A 17,674-nucleotide genomic window follows, 5' to 3' on the forward strand; every position below is an offset into this window, starting at 1 on the left:
AAATGAAATTAATAGGCAGGAGGTTTAAAACAAACAAAAGGAAGTCTTTTTTCACATGACGCACAGTCAACCTGTGGACCTTCTTGCCAGAGGATGTTGTGAAGGCCAAGACTATAACAGAGTTCAAAAAAGAACTAGATAATTTCATGGAGGATAGGTCCATCAATGGCTACCAGCCAGGATGGGCAGGATGGTGTCCTTAGCCTCTGTTTGCCAGAAGCTGGGAATGGGCGACAGGGGATGAATCCCTTGATGATTACCTGTTCTGTTCATTCCATCTGGGGCACCTGGCATTGGCCACTGTCGGTAGACAGGCTACTGGGCTAGATGGACCTTTGGTCTGACCCATATGGCTGTTCTTATGTTCTCATTGACCTCTGGCCTATCCCATCACTGTTAGTATGACAGCCTTGCCCATTGACTCTTATCATAGAATCACAGACTATCAGGGTTGGAAGAGACCTCAGGAGGTCAGCTAGTCCAACCCCCTGCTCAAAGCAGGACCAATCCCCAACTAAATCATCCCAGCCAGGGCTTTGTCAAGCCCGACCTTAAAAACCTTTAAGGAAGGAGATTCCACCACCTCCCTAGGTAACCCATTCCAGTGCTTCACCACCCTCTAGTGAAAAAGTTTTTCCTAATATCCAACCTAAACCTCCCCCACTGCAACTTGAGACCATTACTCCTTGTTCTGTCATCTGGTATCACTGAGAACAGTCTAGATCCATCCTCTTTGGAACCCCCTTTCAGGTAGTTGAAAGCAGCTAACAAATCCCCCCCCCCCATTCTTCTCTTCTGCAGACTAAATAATCCCAGCTCCCTCAGCCTCTCCTCATAAGTCACGTGCTCCAGCCCCCTACTCATTTTTGTTGCCCTCCGCTGGACTCTTTCCAATTTTTCCACATCCTTCTTGTAGTGTGGGACCCAAAACAGGACACAGTACTCCAGGTGAGGTCTCACCAATGCCGAATAGAGGGGAATGATCACATCCCTCGATCTGCTGGCAATGCTCCTACTTATACAGCCCAAAATGCCGTTAGCCTTCTTGGCAACAAGGGCACATGTGTTGACTCATATTCAGCTTCTCGTCCACTGTAACCCCTAGGTCCTTTTCTGCAGAACTGCTGCCTAGCCACTTGGTCCCTAGTCTGTAGCAGTGCATGGGATTCTTCCATCCTAAGTGCAGGATTCTGCACTTGTCCTTGTTGAACCTCATCAGATTTCTTTTGGCCCAATCCTCTAATTTGTCCAGGTTCCTCTGTATCCTATCCCCACCCTCCAGCATATCTACCACTCCTCCCAATTTAGTGTCATCTGCAAACTTGCTGAGGATGCAATCCATGCCATCCTCCAGATCATTAATGAAGATATTGAACAAAACTGGCCCCAGGACCGACCCTTGGGGCACTCCGCTTGATACTGGATGCCAACGAGACATGGAACCATTGATCACTACCTGTTGAGCCCGATGATCTAGTCAGCTTTCTCTTCACTTTATAGTCCATTCATCCAGCCCATAGTTCTTTGACTTGCTGTCAAGAATACTGTGGGAGATCGTATCAAAAGCTTTGCTAAAGTCAAAGAATAACACATCCACTGCTTGCAGCTGCCAAATAACCCCAGTACATTTGGGCCTCATGTGCTGGGGCATAATGTCCTGGGACAAAGGTGATGTGCTGCTTTCTCTGTGGGTCTAGCCACCTCAATCCCAGAAGAGCAACAAAACTGAAAGGGAAGATCAAAAGAGTTTCTGATATGTATCATCTGGCCAGACACTGAGAAGAGTGTGAAAAACACATTCAAGTTTAGAGAGGAGGGAAAATCCAAGCAGGAAGAAGAATTATTTGGGGAGGTCCAAGACATGTAAACTCTGGGAATGGGTTGAAATTAATCAAAGGAAACTTTAGGGTTTCCAGAAATACAGCTGACAGTGAAAGGGATCCAGATGGAAGACCATTAAATTTTACATTTCCCTATCTGTAAAAATTGGTCTGTTTTGTCTATTTAGACTGTGAGCAATTTGGGGCAGGGTGTGCCTGTGTCCGTGACCCCAGGGAAGAGTATTGAGTCCCATCACTTGAAAAACTGGGACTGAAGCTTGGAGAACAAACTGAAGTGAACAATCATGCCCTGCACCAGTAGGGGTTGAGCTAGATGTATCCTTGTAGTGCTCTTCCACCTCTCTCTCATCCCTCAACCTGTGTGGGCTCTGAGCACCTGAGTTTCTTCAAGAGAAAAGATGGGAGAGGCTGCTGCAAACCTCTCCAAAAGCCACAGAGTGAGAAGTATGTATTGAAGAAAGCAACAGGTTCTGAATACTGCGCAAAAGAGCAACCACCACACATGTTCCTCTTCACTTTCTGTTCCAAAATTTGTTGTGTTGCTGTGGGTTGTTAAACAGCTGCTGTGCCCTCCCCGAGAAGTAGCTGCAGTTCAGAGAGAGAGAGAGAGAGAGAGAGAGAGTGTGTGTGTGTGTGTGTGTGTACACATGCGCGCACACACACCTTGGGATGCTTCCTGATGACTGCTTATATCTGTACCATGCCTTTCACCACAGTGTCAGTGAGATATAACATTTATCTCCAATGCTGATGGTGCAGCCAATACGGGCGTCACATTGTCTTGGAATCTGAATTCATTATGTTGCTGATACCCTTGGGGAGTTTGGGTCACCACCTCCTAGAGTTAAGGGAACTAGAAACCAGGAAACTGGCCTGATTTCCAGTTTGGGAGTGGGGAATAGAGTTCGGGATATGGGCGTGAGCCTTCTCCACACAGACAGATTCCTCGGAGAGGAGATAGAGATGGAGAATGGGATAGCAGCCAATGCTGGGGCTCAAGCCAGCACTGTGCAGACTCCCATTTTTCTTCAAAAGGTCAAATGACAGTCAGATGTTACTGTTTGTTTTCTCTCTGATGTCTGAGCAGTGGCAGAGTTATGCTGCTTGCACAGGGCCAGGCTGCTTCGCACAGACATGCCACTCACCAGCTAGCTGCTGCTGCCAAAAAACAGATAGCACAGTTCTGTTTAAGATGGAATTTGCCTGCCAAGGATCTCGCCTTTCTGGACTCCACTACAACCCCTCAGCAGGCCTGTGGCACAGCCCCTCCTCCCCTCAGACCCACTACAACCCCCATAGCTGGCTCAATGCTCAGCCCCTCCCCTCTCAGACCCATTACAACCCCCCCCAGTAGGCCTGCCTGTCTGGGTTCTTTTCACAGGCCTGCTGATGCCCCTCACTTGTGACTTTGAGCACCCCTAATGCCTGGCAGTATGGCTCTGTCATGAGTGCATGTCTGGCCCCCATTACTGCATCATCTGAGCACTCCACAATTGTTAATGTAGTTACCCCTCTGCTGAAGGGCAGGGCTCTTCCCCCATTGTACAGATGGGAACCAACACAGACAAGCTAAGTGACTTGCCCAAGTCACATAGGCAGTCTGTGGCAATTGAACCTGGATCTCCCAAGGCCAGGCTAGTCAGTCACTGGGCCATCCTCCCTCTTAGCTCTAGAAATTCAGAGTCCCACCAAGTTAGGGAGCAACCTCTCTAGCATGGGTGGGGCCCTCTGCCCCAGTGCAGAGCCACCCTTTCCATCAGCACAGGGCCCCCATAATGGGCTAGGGAAGAGCTTGTCCTGATGCTAGGTATGCAGCCTCCCCTCTGGCAGTGCTACCCCATCTGTGGCTGACAGCCGATCCTTGGGCTTTCTTTAATGCTCCCAGTAATGAGTCGACCTTGCACGAAGAGAGGGAAAGGTGTGTGTAACATATGGGATAAAAGCAGGAACCTTCCTCAATATTTTTATTTTACTCTGTGCAAAACCTTTATCCTAGCCTTTATAATGACTCTCTCCAGGGGCTGCTTCCTTCTCTTTGCATTACAGTGCCAGAGTGGGAATTAATATGCTGTTCTTCCTCTGAACAGACCCGTTTTGGGACTGAAATCTTTTTTTCTGTGGCACTGAGGAACTAGTTGGAGATTTCTCAGCGTCCTTATAAAAGAGCCAGTTACCATCTCAGAGGGATGATGTCATTTAAGAATGAAGTAGATGGAAGCCTTTCAGCTTGCAGAAGACCATGCTAAATTATGCAAATATATGCACCCAGTGATCACTCATGCAAAGCCGGGGCTGTCTTCAAAGGTGGCCTTTTGTTTATACAGATTCAGAAAGGCCTTGAGTCCTGTAATGTGTGGCTCAGCTCCATGCTGAAGTGGGGAGAAGGCTGAGCAGCTGCAGAGGTTCAGGGCCTCACTGCAGGAAGAGCTTTTTGAGGAGAAACTCTAGGAGAGGAGCAGATGTGGGGAAGGCTATCACAGCGGCTCCATCTTGTGAGAGATTGGGGAGTCAGCGGAAGAGTGTATCTGCATTTCCGTGCATCATGTGTCTGGGAGGTCCCCTGGTGTCACATGACCAGCATGTAAATGTTTTGTAATCTCAAGTCAATATGTGACAGAAGTTTGTTTGTTTTTTAAATTTTAAAGAGACAGTATGTCCTAATGAGACCAAATATCTGTAGGGTGACAGCAAGGGGGTGTGTGTGTGTGTGTGTGTGTGTGCGCGCGCGCGGTGGAGGAGAGACATGGGTTCTGACGGTGCAGGAGGGGAATAGTTCAAATCTAACCATCCATACAAAATATGTGTACTACATGCTTGTGTACTGCAGACAATCCCAGCATTACTTACATCCCAAACTACTTTGTGCAGCAGGCGTTAAAAATTCAGCTCTGCTGTGTCTTCATGTAAGCTAAGAACTTGCTCAGTGTAGATAGAAGATCAGATGCTTCCAAGGTATAAATACAATCCTTCTAGCAGCAGACAACAGCAGAGCTCAAGTGCAATGGGGGAGGGGGGGGCTTGGAATATGGAACTGAACTGGGAACATGAGGGGAGCAAGAAAAATCTCCAGTAAGTAACTAGGAAACCTTAACTGTCCTTTCTTCCTTCAGGGACAAAATAAAATCATACTTATAGCAAATCTGCCGTGTGGTCTCTGGCTTGCCCAGTGCCATGTGAAAAGGTGCTGTGCTGTAGGGAGCAGGTGGGTGACTCAGTAGAAGGCATTCTCCCATTTGAGTCAGCATTGACCCTAATGCACTAGCACAATGCTAGGGGGCACCAGACTATAGTGAGTGGTGTGGGTGACTCACAAGGTGGTCTCTCCCTTCTGATGCAGCACTATTCCCCAGTGTGGTACTAGGGAACCCTGTGCTGCAGGGAGTGGGGTGATAACTCAGTAAGGGGTGCTTTCCCCTCAGTCAGTGCTGACCCCAGTGACCCAGCCTGGTGCCAGGGGTACCTGGCCAGCTGCAGGAAAGAATATGGATATGTCAGTACGGGCACACTTTCCATGGAGTCGCTGCTGTCTCCAGTGCAGTGCTGGGGAAGTTTGTGGCACCAGGAACAGTGTGGGTCACTTAGTAGAGGTGAGTTCACCTCTGAGTCAGTATTCACCCCTGGTCCCCAGTCTGGTGCTGGGAGATGGTGTGCTGCTGGAAGTTGCTGGGTTTTAGCTAAATCAAAGCTGAGGTCCTCATCATTTGTAGTCATTAAAGATCCAGTGTCACTTTTGTGAGAGTCAGGATATTGAGGTCATGGTATGGCAGTAACTGCAGCAAATTTTCCCTTGTAGTGTCAGCTGGAGAAGTTCATCTTCACTTTACCGTCTATACACTGTTTTGTAGTGCCAGTGGCTGCTGAATTCAACCCAAGAGGCTGCTGCAGTATAGGGGAAAGGATCCCTTTACAGTTAATCTGTAAAACTTCTTGAGACCCTTCAGGATTGAAGCTACAACTAGAATTACCTTCTGGTACAATCACTGAAAGCGGGGTGACTCAGCACATAATTCATGGAAAGAAACTGCCCTTCTCTGGTGCTGCTCCTCCAACAAGACTAAATCAGAAGAATTGTGTACCTGTATACATAAACCTTCGTCGGCACATATTATATATAGCCCTTTATATGGGGTGGGAGGCAAAGTATTGTCATGAATCAAAAACTATCTCAGAGCTAGGAAGGAGAATAGAAATAAATGGTCAAATTTCATCATGGCAAAAGATGACCAATGGGGACTTCAAGATTCAACATTAGGTACAGTGTTGTTAAATCTATTAATGCTCTGGCAAAGGGCATGCACAGTGAGCTATCAAAATTTACAGGTGACACAATGTTATTTAGATCCAGAGAACGGTGTTAGGAACTTCAGAGAGACCTAGCCAAGTTGGGGGAATGGGCAGTATGGTGACAGACGAAGTTAAAAATCAATAAATGTGAAGTAATTCACATTGGGAGGGTGGGGGAAATGAACTTCTAACGCACCTTACAGAGTTTTATATTAACTGTATCAGTTCAAGAGAGGGACCTGGGCATCACTGTAGACAGCTCTATGAGGACCTGCTAAGTGTGCAGCTGCAGTCAGAAGAGCAAACAAGATGTTAGGATGCATAAGAAACAAGATGGAGAATAATGCAGAGACTCTTATAATGCCCTTATGTACCTTTATGGACTGGCCTCACCTGGATACTGAGTTCAGTTCTGGTCACACAATCTCAAAAAGGATGTAACAGAATTTGAGGAGGTTCAGAAAAGGGCTACAAGAATGATAACGGGCCTGGAGAAACTCTTATGAAGAGTGGCTAAAATGATTGTGATTTGTTTACTTTGTCCAGGACACCAATAAAAGGGACATGATAAAAAATCTAAAATAAAGAATGGTTTAGAGAACGGAGATCAGGAGCTTCTCATCTCCTGATCTCATAACACAAGAACAAGGGGAAACTCATTGACATTGAAAGGTGGGGAATTTAAAACCACTAAAAGGAAATGCTATTTCATACAACGTGTAATTAGACATTGGACCTCACTGCCACATGATAATAGTAATAATAATAATTAATGGAGATATCCCATCTCCTAGAACTGGAAGGGACCTTGAAAGGTCATTGAGTCCAGCCCCCTGCCTTCACTAGCAGGACCAAGTACTGATTTTGCCCTAGATCCCCAAGTGGCCCCCCCAAGGATTGAACTCACAACCCTGGGTTTAGCAGGCCAATGCTCAAACCACTGAGCTATCCCTCCCCCCAATGATATTGTTGAGGACAAAAATTTAGCAAGAGTCGAGGAGGGGATGGATTAGGCAGTGTAGCCTATGGAATAGAGTGCTGGACTGGGATTTAGGAGACCTGCAGTCTATTCCTAACTCTCCCACTGGCCTGCTGGGTGATGGACAAATCACTTCAGCTCTCCGAGTTTGACTTTTCCCATCTGTGAAATGGGGACAGTGATATTGATCTGCTTTGTAAAACGCTTTGAGATATATTGACGGAAAGTGCTATATAAGAGCTAGGTGATATTATTATTTCTATTAATAACAGGACCATCCAGAGTTGTCATAATTAATGCGAAGAACGAGAGTATTGAGAAGGAGACAAACCTCCTGTTTCAGGGCTAAAGTCAATCTCCACTATTAGGGGTTAGAATGAGACCTTCAGAAAGTAGACTGTCCCACATCTGCTATTGTGGGGTTCTTGCACCTTGCTTTAGGCACCTGGTGGTGCTGGCTGATGCCCGAGATAGGATATTGGACTTGGTGGACCAAAGGTCTAACCCAGTGTGGTAATTCCTATGTATGACTGCACAGATCCTGTGATGATTATGGTAATACAGAACATACATGGAAGGTGCAAAGTGAATATTAAGACTCATATGCAATTGGAATTTTAACCTTAATGTTTCATAATATGCAGGGGACAGGTTTGCATCTAATCTATAGTGTTTGTGAGTATCCTTTGACAGGGCCTAAAGAGCCCAAAGCCACGATGGTGATGCTACTCTAATAATCGGTTCATTAATAATATTCTCCAGGTGACTGAGGTTGTGGCTCTCACCAGACTGAGACTGTTGTTCTGTGTACTGTAAACTCTTGACAGTGGGAGCCAGGCAGAGTAAGGGCCAACTGCGATCACAGTGGGATCTTCCAGGCGTATCTCTTCCTTTCACCAGAGCACTCCTGTGGGACAAAGTACTGTGGGATTCATTCCATTAGCATAAATGACTCTTTCTGTAACCTCAGTTACTCGATTCTCTATTTCTGATTTAAATAATTTTCGACAGTAATAGTAAAGAACCCACCCCCCACCTGTGCATTTGAACCCTTTGCCTGTGCAGAAGAGGCCTGGGGAACTGGCTTCTTCTGAACAGACTCTACAGAGGGAGCTCTCTGTAGTGGGCCCTTCAGGTATGAGACCGACACACTCATATTCAAAGAGTCTTTGGGGTAACCTATATTTCCCTGAGCTGCCTTGGCCTTGGACCCACCAGGGATGTAGATCTCAGGAAAGATCAAGAGGGAAAGGCTATGGATCCCAGTAGGTATTGTCAGTCTACAGCTTCTGAGGCTCATTTTCTACACTGGCTGCTCAATATGGGTATTAATTTTCTAGGCCAGGCTCCCCACTTTGGATATTGCTCTCCTTGGTGTTTTGATCCATCACCTCCTGGGCTCTGGGCCTTCAGAGAACAGGCAGACTGACTTTCTTCACCAGTCAGCATCTCACTTGGATATTTTGTTAGGATCTGCAGCTTCTGAGAGGGCCAACATGGGACGATGACATACTCTTCTGTGGCCTTTATTTGCAGAATTCCTAATTACAGGCAGCTGTGGGTTTCTGCTCTGCTTGGACTACAGCAAACTCCTGGTCACAGTATAACCCCAAAGGTGAGAAGTCAGAGTTTCTTGACACTGTTAGGGATGCAAGGTGGGTGAGGTAATAGATTTTATTGGGCCTACTTCTGTTGGTCAGAGAGACAAGCTTTCAAGCCACAGCGAGGTCTTCCTCAGGATCTGAAACACACAAGTTTCTTCTCTTGGTCCTATGATGTCACAGTTTTGCTGGAGGATCTAGACCCAATTTTAATTTTAGTTTTGTGTTTTCTACATTTTTTCTTTTAGAACCGTTGTTTCTGAAGTTGACTGAGGTTTGCCCTTCGGTTTGAGATAGTGCTGAAACTGACCTGGTTCTATTCCTCTCCAGGAATCCTTCTCATGACAGATTGGTATGGGATGAGGTCCAATCTCTTTTGGAAATGGAGACTATATAATTGGTGCTGGTGCAAGAAGCCTACTGCCTCTCAGAGCAGTGTAGTCCACACTTCAAGTCTCACTATTGGGCCAGGATTATTACCTTTCAGGATGTATATTTCCGTATCAGCATGAGGCAGAAGCACAGGCAGAGCAGAGGGGACTCTCGGTCAGTGCAGAGTAATAGGCGTAAGGCTAGCGGCAGCCCCAAGTGTATTTGCTGAACAGCCGTCTGTAGCAAGATACCAACCATCATCATCAGGGCCTGCAGATGTCATTGTATTTGGCGACTGGCTTCTAACATCCTGAATGTATCAGGACATGATTCATGTTCTAAAGATCATTTGTTCTCTGTTCAGCACACTTAGGTTAGAGTGAACGTAGGAAAATTGATCTTAGTGCCTATAAAAGGGCCCTCTTCTCTGAGGCCCCACTCCTGCTCGCTCTCCCCCACCCTCCCTTTCACTGGGCTGGGGCAGGGGGTTGGGGTGTGTGTGGGGGGGGTGAGGGCTCTGGCTGGGGGTGCGGGCTTTGGGGTGGGGCCAGGGATAAGCGGTTTAGAGTGCAGGAGAAGGCTCCAGGCTGGGGCAGGGGGTTGGGGTACAGTGTCCCGGAAGCGCTTACCGCAGCTCCCAGGAAGCAGCTGCCAGATCCCTGCAGCCCCTAGACGCATGGGCGGCCAGGGAGGCTCCATGTGCTGCCCTCGCCCCTGCAGATCCCATTGGTTGCAGTTCCTGGCCAATAGGCGCTGTGGAGCTGGCCCTCCGGGTGGGGGCAGCACACAGAGCCTCCATGGCTGCCTATGCGTCTAGGGGCTGCAGGGACCTGGCGGCCGCTTCCAGAAGCCACGTGGAGCTAGGGCAGGCAGGGAGCCTGCCTTAGCCCTGGGCCCCCGCTGTGCTGCCGACCAGACTTTTAATGAAAACCGGACGCCTGGCAACCCGACCCTTGGAAGAAGTGGTTTCAAATTCTAAGAGATAGTCTCTAAGACCATGTCTCAAGGTAGAGGCTCATCTTGTATTGCACAGGGAGCTTGCACTACTTGTGAACTGATTGGGACTGAGGGCTGTCTGGGTTGGTTTATACTCTTCTTCCTCTGATCCGAAGGAAGGCAGTGGAAGTTCTCATAGGACAACATTCTGTGATGATGATTTATCTGAAAAGAATGGGAGATCATAGTCTCTCTGTCAACAAGCAACATATCTCTGGGGCTAGTGCACCCATAACAGGGTAATGCTTTCAACTTGCATTTTGGCTGGAAGGAAGAACACCCCAGCAGATATGAAGCACAAGATGCAATCAACATGAGTGGGCTACAAGAACCCTGTAATGAATTTTATTTTATTGGGTCAAATGGAGTGACTTGGATCTCTTTGCTCTGAGTCAGAATACATGTCTCATGTTGTACTCTAGGTTCCCAGTTTGATGTTAAGTGAGTATATTGCACCGGGGATATGAATAAGAACATAAGAACGGCCATACTAGGTTAGACCAAAGGTCCATCTAGCCCAGTATCCTGTCTTCCGACAGTGGCCAGTGCCACGTGCCCCAGAGTGAATGAATAGAACAGGTAATCATCTAGTGATCCATCCCCTGTCGCCCATTCCCAGCTTCTGGCAAACAGAGGCTAGGGACACCATCCCTGCCCATCCTGGCTAATAGCCATTGATGGTCCTATCCTCCATGAACGTATCTAATTCTTTTTTGAATACTGTCTGTCATTCCTCACATCTCTCTTTCTTATTGCTAGTTCTCCAGAACTTTTGGCAGGAACTCAGCAGAGTGATTCTGGCTGCTCCAGTTGCTGATCAGGTGCAATTCTATTAGCCCCAGTTGCACTTGGTGCTTCTCCTGAGCATGGATCTCTTGCCTCTACACTCAGATCAGAAAACTATTCATCTGAGAGCATGGTTACAGGGCTGTTAAAAGGGGATCCTTGTATTTCTCTGGGAAAGGCTCTTCTGTACTTGTAGAATCATGTCTGTGAAATAGAAATGATGTAAGCATTCAAGAGCCTCTAGAGACGATTCCAGTCTCTTGTGCCTTTACCAGTCATTTTAGAATGTTCTTTCTCCTAGATGGATTGGAATTTCTCCTGTCTGCCATCTTTGCTTCCATATGCCTGTGCAGAGGGTCTGTCTCTTGTCATCCTTTCCAAGACAGTATATAGCTTTCTTTGATAGGATAACGAGTCTTGTGGATAAGGGAGAAGCTGTGCATGTGGATATGGTATACCTAGACTTTAGTAAGGCATTTGATACGGTCTCACATGATATTCTTATCGATAAACTAGGCAAATACAATTTAGATGGGGCTACTATAAGGTGGGTGCATAACTGGCTGGATAACCGTACTCAGAGAGTTGTTATTAATGGTTCCCAATCCTGCTAGAAAGGCATAACGAGTGGGGTCCTGCAGGGGTCTGTTTTGGGACCGGCTCTGTTCAATATCTTCATTAACGACTTAGATATTGGCATAGAAAGTACGCTTATTAAGTTTGCGGATGATACCAAACTGGGAGGGATTGGAACTGCTTTTGGAGGACAGGATCATAATTCAAAATGATCTGGACAAATTGGAGAAATGGTCTGAGTTAAACAGAATGAAGTTTAACAGAGACCAATGCAAAGTGCTCCACTTAGGAAGAAAAAATCAGTTTCACACTTACAGAATGGGAAGAGACTGTATAGGAAGGAGTACGGCAGAAAGGGATCTAGGGGTTATAGTGGACCACAAGCTAAATATGAGTCAACAGTGTGATGCTGTTGCAAAAAAAGCAAACATGATTCTGGGATGTATTAACAAGTGTGTTGTGAGCAAGACACGAGAAGTCATTCTTCCGCTCTACTCTGCTCTGGTTAGGCCTCAGCTGGAGTATTGTGTCCAGTTCTGGGCACCGCATTTCAAGAAAGATGTGGAGAAATTGGAAAGGGTCCAGAGAAGAGCAACAAGAATGATTAAAGGTCTTGAAAACATGACCTATGAAGGAAGGCTGAAAGAATTGGGTTTGTTTAGTTTGGAAAAGAGAAGACTGAGAGGGGACATGATAGCAGTTTTCAGGTATCTAAAAGGGTGTCATAAGGAGGAGGGAGAAAACTTGTTCACCTTAGCCTCTAAGGATAGAACAAGAAGCAATGGGCTTAAACTGCAGCAAGGGAGGTCTAGGTTGGACATTAGGAAAAAGTTCCTAACTGTCAGGGTGGTTAAACACTGGAATAAATTGCCTAGGGAGGTTGTGGAATCTCCATCTCTGGAGATATTTAAGAGTAGGTTAGATAAATGTCTATCAGGGATGGTCTAGACAGTATTTGGTCCTGCCATGCGGGCAGGGGACTGGACTCGATGACCTCTCGAGGTCCCTTCCAGTCCTAGAATCTATATTAAAGGGCCAGTGAATGTGTTTATTCAACATCATGACCCATGAATCTATGAGATGGAAATCTTGGTTCCCTCAATGCTTATCCTGTCTTTTGAGTCAATCTGCCATTGAGGCCAAGAACTTAACAGGACTCCAAGAAGGGTCGGTCAGTTAGATGAATAACAAGGATAATCAGAGCTATAACAGTAATGATTTTAAAAAAAGCTTTGGAAGGGCTGTAACTGCTGCTGCTCCTGGGCCGCAAGTGGACCTAACTCATAGCAGTAGGAGTAAAGTGTCCCTGGGGCAGACTACCCCAGAACTGCCTGCTGCAGGATTTCTTCCTTTGAAGCAGCTGATCTTGGCTAAAGTCAGCAACAGGACACGTGGCTAGATGGTCCATTGGTTTGATGCAATCGGAGAACTGTGTTCTTGGATAATGGTCCCTATGTGTATTCGCATGCGCCCCATGGGCCTGAGTCCAGAAGATTTTTGCTAGCAGTGTCCACTGGTCCATACCTGTGTCCCACTTCTCATCACGTTCCAAACTGAGAGTATAAGGGGCAGCATGTACCGACTGCCTCTCCGGTTCCTTTCTGCCAACCATGGTCTGAGACAGCACTTCTTCAGTGTCTGTAGTGTTTGCTAGCTTCCGCTGCATCAAACTGTAAATAGTTCTTAGATAATAGTTTTAGATAGTTTTTAGCAGTTGGGGCCAAGATCCCAGGATTCAAGAGCTGAATTTCCTGGGGTCTTCTCAGTCAACGACGACCATGTCAAATTCCTCTGCTGCTTCAGGGAAGCTCACAGCCCCTCAAAGTGCAGCATTTGCTGTTCTTTCCCAAGCCAAACCTGTCAAGCCTGTGAGTACAGGCTTCAGAAATTCTTAATAGCTTATGTTATGAAGCCCCAGTCTGATCCTGGTCCATCAGACCCACCCTCCTCCCCCCCCCCCAGTACATTCTGCAGAGAAACTGAGTAGTGCCCCTCCAAGCACAGTGATCTCTGGCTCCTGGGCTGATAGGAGTAGAACTAAGAACTTCAAAAAAAGGGGCAAGAGATGGATAGGAAACACTCTCCCAAGAAGTGAGTGAAATCCCCCTCCATGTCCTCATCCAAGAAGAAGACCTCTTTGCCGACACCTTCCAAGTCAGGTGAGACATCGCATGTCAGGAGCTCACAAAGAACGTGGTACTAATCTCCTGGCTCTGAAGAGCAACAGCATCCCAAAACCAGTGTTATCTGCAGGAGCGGGACTGTCCCAAATACAGTGAGAGAGAAATGAAAGTGGACAGTTCCCACACTGATGGCACCATCACACCATGGTAAGGAGTTGTTGGTATCAAAGACCATAGTCATTGGTGCTTGCCCTCCCCTTGCGTCTGGGGATAGATACACTGCTTCTGAGGGCACTGCTAGCTTCTCAGGCCTGGAATCCCTGATTCTCTTATGGGAGATCTCCACACCAGCTGTCCAGCGCATGGGGGGAAGGGAGAGTCACTCACGAGATCCTGGGTACCAACAGCACTCCCCACGGAGTCGGAAGTTTCTCTTTGTGGTGGCCATCACTTCAGCCAGAAGAGTAGGTGAGTTTGGAGGCTCCTATGACTAATCTACTTTACATGATCTTTCGTAGGGATTCCTAGTGATTATTCCTGAAATTCACCCTCACAGTGACCTTGGAATGCCATTTAAATTAGACTATTTGCTTACTTGTCTTCTTCACAAAGCTGCATGCCTCTGCTGAGGATAGCAAGCTGTTCTCTCTAGATGTGCAAGGATTGGCATTCTACCTGCAAAAGACCCTTTCAGAAATAGCCTAGATTATTTGTGTCCTTCGCAAAATGTCAGAGGGGGTGCCCGCTCTCCTTCCCCTTTGCTGGCTCTCCAAGGGTTATTAGCAGTCTAAAGATACTAGAGGAGCGTATGGTCCATGCTGGCCCTTATGCCTTGGGTTTGGAGCCCAAGGAGGAATGGGTGCAAGTACAGACCAATGGAACTGCTAACAAGAATCTTCCAGTCTTAGGTGCATGGAGCACATGGGCACCAGCAGTGAAATAGAGCTAGAGTCTACATATCTCAAAGAACTCCAGATAACACCTAATTTAACCTTGGTAAATCACACTGAGTTACAGCGGATGAGGGAAATTAATCCTGCCTGCTAACTTCAGCATGTGCTCTGCCCCACTCTGGAACAAATTGGCTAGGGAGGTTGTGGGTTCTCTGTCATTGAAGATTTTTAAGAGCAGGTTAGACAAACACCTGTCAGAGATGGGCTAGATAATACTTAGTCCTGCCTCAGTGTGGTGGGTCAGGACTAGCTGCTCTATCAAGCTCCCTTCTCGTCTTACATTCTATGATTCTAAGTCAGACTGTGAGTCAGAAAACTTCCTGAGAATGACAAAAAATTCTCCTCAAGGACTGCATTGTCCCCAGTGAAGGGCAAGCACAGTTGAGTCAGTTCCCATTAGTTAGCTCTCAGAGCCCCATAGCAACCACAACTTGGCTACCTTCCCAAGCTACATCTCCCTGGCAACTGCACTGAAACTAGATAACAACATGAGTGGGCAGGTGAGGCCCCAGTGCCGGCTGGCATTTTATGAGCATAGGGGAGAGCCCACACAGGCTACAGTGTTGGGCTCTGGGGTGGCAACCTGTGCTGGGCCAGACCAAGGCTGGTTTGTTTTTGTGTGGAAAGGGCATGACCCTGGCCTGTTAGAAGCTGAGAGTTAAACTACACCCTTGAACATGACATGAGGCCTTGGAACCAAGGGGAAGGGGAAAGTCTGCAGCAAAGTGACACACTAGGGGCGGAGCTGTTGGCAAAACCCCATCAGGCTTTTTCCTCCCTTCTATTCCCCTTGTCTCTCCCTAGGCCAAAGGACCCTTCATCACCGGACTGAGACTCTGGAGACAGTGATCCTGGTAAATCCCAATGTGGACAGCATCGTTTCTGAGGTAAGGACCAAGAACGGCCTCTTGCAATGGGATGACACCGGCATTTTCTCCACATCAGCTGTTCTGCCTATGCTGACCCAAGCGCAGCCAAAGCATTAGCTCATTAATAGAGCATTTCCCACCCTTCGTGAGCAGTTTTCCCAGACTTGGTGTGCAGCCAGCAGAATTATTTCCAGGCTGTGTGCCCGGTGTGCTTACCCAGCAGGAAGATCCATGCTGCACCCATTGCCATATGTTCCAGGTTATTTCTAGATAAAGGAACACCTGCCAGTGCCATGCCACACCTTAACCCTGTGGAAGAATGCTAATTCCTGGGAACTGCCTAATTTCTAGAGCCTTTGTGAGCCTTCCACCAGGAAGGAGGGAGGGCTTCAGCCAGTGAGAGACGGTGGAGCTGGATGGGATTCCTGAATGGAGCAAGCTTTGTCAACACCCTGCTGCTGGAAACTTCTCCTTATCCCTGGCCTCTATTGATTCTTGTCCCAAAGAGAGGCTGAGGATTGGGAGCAAGGGTATGCAGCTGCTTTGGAGGTGGGGTTTGCAAAAGGGCTTCAGGAACATGTGTACTTAACTCCCTTGTGCTTTTTTGAAAAGCCCAGCCTGGCTTGGAGCTGGGTGAGGCAGGCAGCAGAGGCATCTTTGAGTGCTTCTGTCTCTGCAAGCAACCAGCCTTTATATAGAAAAGCCCTGCTTTGACCAGCTGCTTGGGCCTGAACTCTTAGCATGACTTAGCCATATTACTGCTCTAGACCAGAGACTAGACTCTCTGGATTCTGTCACTGGTTGAGACTGTGGAACTGATGAGAAACCCAGAGAACCATAGAACTCCAAACCTGAGCATTGACAACTTTCTGTCTTACGGTAACAGGTCCGATCGCTGGTATGTGATTCATCTGCCCACAAACTATTGCTCCTGTGTGGTCAGAGCTCAGACCAAGAAGGAGACCTGATCCTGCAAACTGGGACCTTCACTTATCAGAAATTTGCTGAGATAATTGCAGATCCAGAGGTGAGTATGAATAATCATCCAGGGATTCACCTCCAGCTGGCAGAGACCAGGGGGCCTGGGCTCCATTTCCAGCGCACAGGTGCCCTGGCATGCTGGTCAGAAGCTTGGCTCTCGATTCTCCTAGTTCTTGAACTAAATTACTATAGGGTGTTGGGCAAGTCACTGGTCAAAATTTTCCAAAGTGACTAGTGATTTGGGGGTGCTTTAATTTTTGGGTGCCCAGTTTACGACATCTTCTGATTTCCAGAAGTCAGGTGATCTGACTTTTCTGAAAATCAGGTCCCTTTAAGGTATCTCAGCTTGGGCACTCAAATATTGAAGCCACCACAATCATGTGCCACCTTAGAAAATGTGGCCCTCTTCCTTAGTTTTACTGTTTATCCAGCGAATGTAATATATATATATATAAGGTTTCAGAGTAGCAGCCGTGTTAGTCTGTATCCGCAAAAAGAAGAACAGGAGGACTTGTGGCACCTTAGAGACTAACAAATTTATTAGAGCATCTGAAGAAGTGGGCTGTAGTCCACGAAAGCTTATGCTCTAATAAATTTGTTAGTCTCTAAGGTGCCACAAGTCCTCCTGTTCTTCTTTTTATATATATATATATATACACACACACACACACACACACACACACACTCTACAGTTTGGGAGAGTTAATTAGTGTGCGTATAAAGCTTTGAGATCTTTGGATAATTAGAAATGCAATGTAGTATTTATTTAGCTGTATTCTAGTTCCTCTCTAAAAAATTCTCATTGCCACTCAGATACACTATTGTGTGTCTTTGACGGTTTCAAGCCCTACTCCAGATGTCTCTGGTCTGGTTGCAATATTCACTAAGCACTAGGGCCCACATTTTCAAAATTGTATGCACACGATTTGAATGTGCATTTGTGGTAGTGAGACATTCAGCTAACTGGCTAGGATGGTAGGTTGACCGCCTGGACACAATCGCTGTAATTGCATGTATAGGCCTGGAAATCTGGATTTCAGAGTTTATTTTTCTCAATATATTCTCTTGATTTTCTCAACTTGACTATTTGCTTCCATTCCTTCATGGGGCCCAATTGTCAAGACATCAGCTAAGTAAGGTCTCTTTCAGCAAAAGCACCCCATGCAAAATATTATCACTAACTTTCATAAAATGTAAGCTGTTTAATTTTTAATATGACTTTAGTCAATATATTTGCATATCTGCATAGTTCTAAGGACTCCTGAAACAGATATTAACTCTCATCTCTATATTTTTAATCAGATGATAGATCC

General features: G+C 46.7%; 1 protein-coding gene across 5 annotated transcripts in view; it reads left to right on the forward strand.

The window, feature by feature from the left end:
- Positions 1-17,674, forward strand: part of MAP1A (microtubule associated protein 1A) — a 101,885-nt gene that overhangs the window by 65,954 nt on the left and 18,257 nt on the right. For 3 of the 5 annotated variants that reach the window (XM_005300633.3, XM_065559040.1, XM_005300635.5), the window contains 2 exons: positions 15,316-15,398; positions 16,267-16,407. In XM_005300633.3, coding sequence (XP_005300690.2) covers positions 15,316-15,398; positions 16,267-16,407 — 224 coding nt within the window. Of the gene's footprint in view, positions 1-10,597; positions 14,027-15,315; positions 15,399-16,266; positions 16,408-17,674 lie in introns of those variants that run through there. The other 2 variants (XM_042856497.2, XM_042856498.2) reach the window with 1 other exon arrangement.

The sequence above is a fragment of the Chrysemys picta genome, chromosome 10 (assembly GCF_011386835.1).
Source record: "Chrysemys picta bellii isolate R12L10 chromosome 10, ASM1138683v2, whole genome shotgun sequence".
Lineage (NCBI taxonomy): Eukaryota > Metazoa > Chordata > Testudines > Emydidae > Chrysemys > Chrysemys picta.